Genomic DNA, 9,612 nt, shown 5'->3' on the forward strand with positions numbered 1-9,612 from the left:
TGCACTGATCGGTTGGACAGCCGATATGGGCAGCTGCGAGGGTCTGTATCGGCCAGTGGTCATTGACTCGTTGCCAATGTCCATCATTGTGTTCAGCTCTCTACAAACTAGGTACTAGGTGTGTGAACTCAATAAAAAAAAATAGTGACTTTTGTGTGCAATTTAGAAAAAAATGGGAATCAGCCTGTTGAGACTTGCAAAATAATCGGCACTCGGTATCGGCCACAAAAAATGGCACGGCAAGGATGATGGCCTTTTGAAGAAGACTTGCTTCGTCCTGTTAAACACACCAGTGGAAGATCATGAAAGAGGTTTCCACGTCGCTGAAAGTCAGATCGATGAAGGATTAATGGACTCGTGCCGTCCTCCGTACGATGAGAAGAATAGACTTTATTGATCCTCCAGTGAGGAAATTCAGTCCAGTCCTCTGACAAGAAGCCACTCAGAAAGCAATCAGTGTCTTGCTCAGGGACACGTCACGGGGCAGAATTGAACCGGTGTAAGATCAGAATGTGCTTGCCTTGCGAAATGTGCTGCCATCATTTTCATTTTCGTATTTCCCCCCCCGAAACAAAGTCTGTTTATTAGAACTTTAACACAGACACACCTGCATCATGCAAAAATATGTAGCATGAACCGATGGTATATCGTCCACAAAGGTGGTTCTGCTGAATTACAATGCGAAGTCAGTGCAAATCTCGCTCTAAATGACTCAAAGTCAGAACCGGAAACAAGCCTTTATGAGGTCACTGGAGGTGGATCCTGTTAGAATGCAGGTCACAAAGCTCTTCAGCTTCAGCATCGGAGGAGAAATGGCAACATGACAGCTGGATGTTCTGATGGCGCCAGTGAGCATGGAAGCCTGTTCCTGTTTCTCACCGAAAGATGAAGAGCGTCATAAGAAACAGGTGAAGCCAGTTTAAAGAATGAGGGACAGGTGTTTGGCTGCTTTGCAGGATGACTTGGCCCTGAAAGTTTGACTCAAACTGGTTTGGAAAGCGGCTGCAACGTAAACAAGCCATGATTGCAAGCTATCAAGCTAACAGCAGAGAAGCTATCAAACACATGGGTGAGGAGGCGTCAGTACTCGACCCAGTCAGTCCCACTGTTGACCCAAACACATGACATGTTCTGTCCTGCTGAGCCTTCTGAAGAGAGGTTTACATTCCATTTACATTAGCGTTCAGTGTTCATCCGTTCAGACACTTCATCCTCTCACAATAGTCGTGGCTTCCACAAGTAGGGCATGCGATGTACGTGCCAGGTCCTCCTTGCCCTGAAGAGTGACAGTTTCAATTACTAACCAGCAGGATTTGGTCTTAACTGTTGATTACATTTTTTAAAAAACTCCAGGGGTGGTTCAGTCCTGATGAACTCGGAGATAATGAGGTAAATGACTCCCCCAGGTCCGTGTCTCTCCTGCTGAGGTTGAATCTTGGCTGTTTATGTTCCTTTATCATATAACCAGGCTGCTGCCTGTGCTGTAATAAAGCATGTATTTATCAAGGCAGCGTCTCTCCGCAGGTGAGGCTCTGCTCTGTCCCTCCCTGGAATGTCTGACTGCAAGGCAGTGATGAGAGGCGTTTCCCGCCGGGCTCGTGTGGAGATGGAGATGATTGGCCGTCGATGTCGAAGCTCAACAGGGTAGCGAGAGATGAGAATTTGGAATCAGGACGGTGATATGTGACCCGGTGTGTGTGTGAGAGGGGTGGTCTGTCTTGATGTCCAGGGTGTCCCATCCCAGAGACCCTCGCATTCACCCCACATTTGACCCCTTGTGACTCTCATTGACTGAGCAGCGCCCCCTCTGACTCTCCAAAATCTCAACCTGTTGTGTGGGTTGGACAATACACGTGGACAACTGGAGCTTCTGGAATGAAAAGACTGTGTAATGTTTGGAGCGGAGTGGAACCCAAATGCCTTAATGGATAAGACTCACAGGGGATGAGAGTAGCAAATAATAGTATTTAATTTTAACAAAGAATTCACAATACTCAAACATAGGTCGAGGAATCCAAACGGAAAGCGTCACCGAACTGGGACATCCAAAAAAGAAAGTAGAAAGTCCTAAAGCTGAGGGCGTCAGCGAACCAGGAGATGTACACAGAAACGGAAATAAGTCCAACCAAAAGTGTCACCGAGCCGGGAGATCACCAGCGAGGAATCTGAAAGTACAAATACAAAACACGATGATCAGGGAAAAACAAAATAACAAACGTGGCTGTCAAAACAAACTCATGAGGGATCAAACTAAAATCGGAGGAAACAGGAAACACGGGGAGATCGGAAGCAAACAAGGAATAGACACTACAATAACTCAGGCACCAGGGAGAAACCTAAAAAAAGATCCTAAAAACACAGAGAGCAAGCGGACAAGGAGGGTGATACGCAGAAGTGAATTACCTACAGATGGTTGATTCGATCTGGCACCCATTGCTGGAACCATGGTGCTTAAACGTGGGGAAGATGATGATCTGTAGATCAGTTCCAGCAGCGTATCGTGTCCAAGAGGGACGCTCCAACAAAACAGGGAAGAGGAAGGAGGCGAAAACGGAAGTGGTGCAAAATACAAGCGAATCATGACAGACTGTCCAGCTTTGTTGTGAAAGGAGTTGAGACGAGTCAGAGCCGCTGGAAATGCTCCCATCAAGTGTTCTTTAGCTGGCGTTTCTGGATTTTTTGGGGAGTCGTGACTTAAAGACGCACTCTGTGTTCTTATCGCCCGTGACGCCAGACTCACGACCCCGTTTGCTGCTGACAGGGGCCCCTGATCAGAAGCAGTGATGAGCCCTTCATCCACGGCTTGTGTTTTTCCTCTCAGCGTGTCGGCCTCCTCGCTGAGTAATTATTCATGAGAGTCAGAGTGGCGTCTGGTGACGGTGGGGTCGGGGGTCCTGGTGGGAACGTGACATCACTCCTAACAAGAGGCACAAGCTCGCCGCAGAGACGTGTTCGTGGACCCCAAAGTTTTGACTCGACAGGTGGATCTGTGTCGACTGTTTGCGCCTCATTGAGCTGGATACGCTTCAGTAGTCCAGAGAGGCGAAGGTGGGAGTGAGTCCTCCTCCGTCCTCCCACTCAGGAGCAGCCGGATAAATAAACCGTGGTTAAATATAGACTCACTTCTGTTCTCATCTCCTCGTAGCAGGAGATTAAAGCCGACACGTTTGTGAAGCAATTACTTAAGTGAAGAAACCAAATTGTTGCAACTTGCTGCTTTTTCTACTGGCGCTCTGGTTTCCTCCCACAGATCAAGAACATATAAAATTGAATCTGTGTGTCCCTCTTTCCCTAAGTAGCTGGGACAGATTTCCCATGTGCCCTTATTTACAAATGTATTCAATATATTTTTTTGTTTTATTTATTTTGAATCCTTGTTTTTCTTGTGTGTTTGTGTGTGTTCTTGTACCTCTATCTTTGTGAGAACCTGTATGAGTTCTTAATCAACAGAGCGAGGGCATTTCGGCCTTTTCTCACTTCATTAAGCCTCATTTTGAGGCTCAAAACTACAAAATAGCTCAGTTATTATCATTGGCTTTTAGTTTGGTTAAGAGTAAAGGTTAAGTTTAGCCATTTGTTTTAGATGGTTGGGTTTAGGGGGAGATGCTGGGGAAAGCATTATGTTAATGTATGTCAATGACAGTCCTCACTAAGTGTGTGTGTGTGTGTGCGTGTGTTTTGGGTGGGGGGGTCAAATTTTCTAAATTAATATCCATGTATATATGAAAATATGTATCATATTGGGGTTTTTTTTGGATCAGTATGTTATTCTTTATCTTTTACTGTAAAACTGTAAATACTGTAAAAAAAGACAATTTCGTTTAAAATGAAAAAAAGTACGTTAGCAAAATACAGTATATATATACATATATATAATTTTTGAATTCTATTAGAATGAGTGTTTTATTGTTGGTGTATTCTTTATGCAAATTATGATCAATTTTTTTAAGTCGATGAACAAATGTTATTTTATTTCAATGTTTAATTTCATAACAAGTCACATTCTTAAATAAATAAGTGGTTGAAGAGTGTGTACTGAGTATTAAATGACCAAAAACGTTGATTTATTATTTATGTCAATTAAAATAATAGGTATACAAAATTGAAAACTTTTGAATTTATGTAAAAAATACATTGTTTCATCATGACTTAATCGCAAATTTTTACAATGTTTAAATTGTCATTCATGAATTTTGTAGTTACAATAGATTTTTCTCTTTATTTATTTTTATATTACGTAGAAAATATTGCTTTTAAACAGTCTAGATTTCCAGTTTAGCCGCTCCTTTTCATGCATTGTCATTCCATCCTTGGGAAGTATTTGATGATCAAAACAGTTTCTGTGAATGGCCTCAGCTGTTACCTGATCCGAGCCGCCCTTATTTGACTGGCTGGAGAACATGAAGTCAGAGGTCCGAGAGGAAACCTTCTCCCACTGGATCCTCCCGAGACTCGACACGTTTCACCGATCAAAGGTGCGGAACGTTTCATCTCCTCACGTCTCATTCGCTGATGTTAAACTGGCTTCATCCAGCAGGGAGTAAACTGAATGTGTTTTGACGTCAGCAAGAGAAAGGTCGACACCTCTGCCGTCGCTGCAGAGAATTAGCCGTTAATAGATCCGGTCTGGACGGGAATGTAGAGCCATTCATGAACTCCAGTTTATTTTGAGGATTTATAAAGTGTATTCAGCTCGAGGCAGCCTTTTCCACGTCACTCAGCCTCTGTATTGACACTTTTAGACATCAGGTTTCCTCCACGATGACAAACCACCTGATGTTCCAGACCTCTTTCGGGCGTGTCCACCTAGATGGGGTCACAGGGGCCAGACTTGGAATTTGAATATTTTCGACCCTATTATATTTGGCAATTCAAAGCTCAGAATTCCAAACATGTCGCACTCAAGGGGCCTCTGTCTGCCAAAGCCATTTTATTTCTATTTTCATTTTCATTTTTATTTTCAATTTGCAGAACCACAGAACACATCCAGCGAGCATCAAGACGACGGGATCCAAACACGGTTACATTTACAGCGTTGATCAGCAGCAATAAGCACAAATACACCCCCCTAAGTGGCCGCTGTAAATTCAACGGACGTTAAGTGCACAAACACATAAGAGCGTCTCATTGCTGCAGCCATCACATCACCGACGTCAGCTCACGCTGTTGAGAGGAAAACAAGACAGCCTTCGCTTGTCCACACAAAACACGTCCATCATTCCATTAAACCACTCGGAGTGATGTCGCTGGTGCCGAGCTAATCCACAAATCACGGACGAAAGGGAAAACACTGCTTCACCATACAAGCCAGTCAGGTTCAACACCACACTTGGGATCATTTAAACTCCGATATAGCAGCTTTACAAACACTGAAGGTCATTGAGGAGAAGGTGAAAGACATGTAAACATGAGGTCACTGGTTGCAACACCAAACCACAACGGTGATGGCCTCGTGGAGAGGAGGGGCGAAATGTTTGGTCAAACTGGCGCCAAAGTTCTTGCAAGTTACTGTATGCGGCGAACTAAACTAGGCTCCATGACCAGATATGATCAATTATCGGAGGCTCATTCCAGTCTTCCACATGATTCTTTTCCATCCATAGTTTTTCATAAGCTTCCAGATGAATTGTTAACACCTCCACTTTCAAAAAACATCCACAGTAAAACTATGTTGCAGTCCGCTGCGACATGGACTTGTGATGGAAGGTTCTGGTTTCCTGCGCTTTGAATTTGCCTCAACCCATTTTTCAATTACTGGGCCCATGCAGGCCCTGTACAAGGACTTGACGGATGAGATCTGGTCCCCGGGCCTTGTGCTTGACACATGATTTAAAGTCCTTGGTATGAGGCATCCTTGGTCCGACAAAACTGCCGACAACGTCCAAACAGATTTTAACTCAGCCTGTGTGTCACTGAAGCCAGCGTTTTTAAAGTGCAAGTCATGCCACACCTAGAGGGCGCTGTGAGAGAAAAAAAAAATGTAAACAATGTGAAATGTGTTCCTGAAACCTTTTTACGTCTGCATGGACCGTACGAAGCAACAGCAGTAATAATGGGAGAGGGGGGCGTGGCCTCTTTTGAGGTCTCTAAGAGGCTCACTGACCCACACCATGAAAACCCCAAGCAAACCACTGGGATACTGCACAAACGGCTGTGACGGTCTCTGGGGTCAGGCGTTCACTAGAGACTTGGAGCGGAGCTGTGAGACGCCTGAACCCTGGGGCAGATTAGGAGCTCCTCCTGATCCTGGAAGCATCTCAGGACCTTTGAGGAGAAAGCTTCCGAACACCACATCAGATTGGGCTTTTTTTTTTTACACCTAATGGGGGTTGGGTATTTACAACCTGAAGAAGACCCACCAAGTCGTCAGGTCAGTTCCTCAAACCGCTGAGCTGAGCTGTCTCACGAAGGACGAGGAAGGACTCTATGTGGACCTCAAGATTTCCAAAGCATGTGACCCTTATCAACCTCTTTTGACTTGGAAAAATCGAGTCCTTCCAGCTTCATGAGCTTAAGAGCTCTGACCAGTGTCATCTCAAACGTCACTGAAGCTCCCTCTGAACCCGTGAGCACTCAGACACGCAGCTCCCTCTCCGACCAAGTCCATTAAGCAGCATGTTCCTCACGTCTCCGCGGGCTCTCAAGCGTCAGGAAAACTCACTTTCCTGAACTCAGTGGAGTCGGCGAACATCATTTTCTGCTCAGACAGAAGGTCGTCGGTGGCCGTCAGCTCCTCCAGCTCCGTGGTGAAGTGGTCGGTGCTCTCCACCATGGAGGAATCTTTGACCGCGCTGTAGGTCAGCGCCACGCTGTAGGCCGCCGGCTTGTCCGAACTCTTGCGGCCGCAGCGGCAGATCTTGCGGAAAGCGGCGCGGAACTTCTGGGACATGGCGTTGTAGATGACCGGGTTGATGGCGCTGTTGAGGTAGATGCAGATACGGCAGAGAAGCAGGAACCAGCTGTCCATGTAGGCGTGTTCCAGGAAGGAGTTGACCACCACCAGAGTGCGATACGGCATCCACAGCATGGCGAACAGGATCACCACCACCGCGAGCATCTTGGTCACCTGAAGCAGCGAAGACAGCATGTTAGCATGCCAGCTACCGCGGGAGGTTGTCCAGGCTCAATAAGCCAACCATGACACACGGGTCCAATTGTAATCCTCTGTGTGTTTTGGCAGTGGAAAGTGGTCATGGCAAAAATCCAATTAGATCTGTGATAGTGGGACTAGTTCACACTGGCAGCGACCAAACTGGATCAGCTCTAACCAGACTGTGGTCTCCAACCGCGGAACAGATTTCAATGAGGCCAAAGTTTAGCTCTGTTAGATTTTTAAGTGTATTTATCAGGACTAAGTGGTGGTTGACTGAAGATGCGTGGATGTATTTTTCTCTTCTTTCTTTTTCAGTTTTAAAACTTCTTTAAATTATATGGTTTTTCAAATTCAGTTTCCCCCCCACTCAGATTAAGATCCACCACAGAGATCTGACTCTAGCAATAAGTATTTATTTTTAAAAAAGGAAAGATGGCTTTTATTACTTTTTTTTGGTGATATACAGAAACATTTTTCAAGTTTTACAACGCATCTCAGTTATTATTATTATTTAGGATTTTTTTCCCCAAACCTTTGCAACTGTATTTTTCCCTTTTTTTATTACTATTATTATTTTTTACTCACCAATCTTTTAATTATTTCCCTTTTTTAGGTGGCAGGTTAGAGTTTTTTTGTGCGTGTGTTTTTTTTAAAACCTTTTTTTTTTTGCATTCTTAATTTTGTTTTTGGCAGGTTTTTTTATCTTGAATGTTGAATTATAGTTATTCTGTCGAGTTAGTATTTTTCGATTTAATAGCCTTTTTTGATCTTGAGCTTTTAAGTTTTGTTGGGCTTTGTGACGTCACATTGGCGACTCGTGCGAGACTTGCCTCTCCACCAGCTCCGCCAGGTACTGACCACTGCCAACTAGAAACCAAACGCCACAAACAACAAAAGCATTTATTTAAATGAGTCAATGGGTGCGAGGGAACGGTCCTAGATTTTGGCTTCTCTGTGTATCTACTACTCTCCAGTTGCCTTCCTAGAGCAGGCGGTCAGGTCACTTGTTCCTTCAGAGCTGCAGATCTATCATGCGTCATTTTGAGAAACAGTCGATGTCTTCTCCTGCTGTGAAGTTTTACTAAAATTTTACGCTGTTATTATTCGTGCCTTCGGTTTATCATTATACTTCTCGTTACATTTTCACCTGAACGTTTTTGCCATTTTAAAAATCTATTTTCAGATTTAAATGCCTGAAATTTGGCGCGTCATTCTCACTTTAACCCTCACGAACTTAGCACTTTTGCGCATGGAATTTTTTTCTCTCCAATGCTTGGGACCATGTGATGTGGTTATGATTGTTGCTTCATGTGATTCGTCATCCTAAATCCCCGGACCCACCTGTCTGCGGGAGGTCGCGGTGGAGCTGGAGTGTCGGGAGTTCTTGCAGCTGGTGTTCTGCTTCTTTTGCGCGTCCTTCTTCTTGTCCTTGGTGTCGGACGGCAGCGGGTTGAGGAACAGAATCCGGGCGATGAGTCCGTATAGAATCGCGGAGAGCAGCAGCGGAACCACGAAGAAGACGCCGAAGTCGAAGAAGTAGATGGGCAGGTAGAAGCGGCGCAGGACCCGGTAGCCGCAGGTGAGGACGGTGGTGTTGGAGTAGACCCGCTCCTGCAGGTCCGCCAGGTAGAACCACATGACGCAGTAGAGGGACGTGAAAGCCCAAACGAAGACGATGATCTTCTTGGCTCGGGACAGGGTGCAGAGGAACTGGGCTTTGATGGGATGGCAGATGGCGATGTAGCGCTCGATGGTGAAGGCGGTGATGGAGCAGGAGGACGCGTTGATGCCCAGGTACTGGAAGTAGGTGATGACCAGACACCCGCAGCGTCCGAACACCCAGGTGCCAAAGACGCTGTCCGTGATGGTAGGCAGCCCGGCCGCGATCAGAACCATCAGATCGGCCACTGCCAGGCTGACCAGGTAGCAGTTGGTGGGCGTCCTCATGTGCTTGGTGGTCAGGACCACCAGAATCACCATCACGTTCCCCACTATCCCCGAAACGCAGATGACCAGCAGCAGAAATGTGCTGATGACTTTGTACTGGAGGCTGTAGTCGGTCCAAACCTCCAGAGTCTGGTTCGCAAGTGTCGCGTTATCCATTTTGGTTCACGGCGGAGCTTTTACGCGCGGCAGAGAGGAGCGGTTCCGCTTGTGTGTGGAGGCCAGAGAAGCGCCACGCACCGACTGATGGAGAGGTGCGTCGGACTCGGAGTCATTATGTGATGGAGCCGTGCGTAAAAACGCCACGCACATTGTGATGCTGGGAACCCAATTAGGAAGCGAACTGGTGTTGCGTCACTTTCTCCGGCACCGACGAGAGAAAAGACCCAAAAGTTGAATCAAAACATTCTTAGATAGCGTTGCTTTCGACACACTTTCACAAATATGCTGTTTCTATTGCTTAAGAATGAATATATAATTATTAATATATTGGAATTTATTTAATTTTAACTTTATTTATTTTATTTAGTGAGGGGCCATAGTCACATCAAGCATCTTGACGCAATAAATAAATA

The 9,612-nt window shown here is 45.5% G+C and overlaps 1 protein-coding gene across 1 annotated transcript; it reads right to left on the reverse strand.

Moving 5' to 3' along the window:
- Positions 1 to 4,974: 4,974 nt before the first annotated feature.
- trhrb (thyrotropin-releasing hormone receptor b) lies at positions 4,975 to 9,265 on the reverse strand. The gene is made up of 2 exons (XM_053862612.1): positions 8,435 to 9,265; positions 4,975 to 7,066 (listed from the first exon to the last, which is right to left on the reverse strand). Exons 1-2 carry the CDS (start codon positions 9,194 to 9,196, stop codon positions 6,641 to 6,643), a joined length of 1,188 nt encoding a protein of 395 aa, XP_053718587.1. The 5' UTR covers positions 9,197 to 9,265; the 3' UTR covers positions 4,975 to 6,640.
- Positions 9,266 to 9,612: the final 347 nt, after the last annotated feature.

The sequence above is a fragment of the Synchiropus splendidus genome, chromosome 4, assembly GCF_027744825.2.
Source record: "Synchiropus splendidus isolate RoL2022-P1 chromosome 4, RoL_Sspl_1.0, whole genome shotgun sequence".
Taxonomy (NCBI): Eukaryota; Metazoa; Chordata; class Actinopteri; order Syngnathiformes; family Callionymidae; genus Synchiropus; species Synchiropus splendidus.

Bases quoted from the DNA above. Each gene is read 5' to 3' on its own strand.
- trhrb (XM_053862612.1), bottom strand. From the start codon at position 9,196: ATGGATAACGCGACACTTGCGAACCAGACTCTGGAGGTTTGGACCGAC. The intron at 7,067-8,434 runs GTGGGTCCGGGG...TCGCTGCTTCAG, and splicing joins CCGCGACCTCCCGCAGACAG to GTGACCAAGATGCTCGCGGT.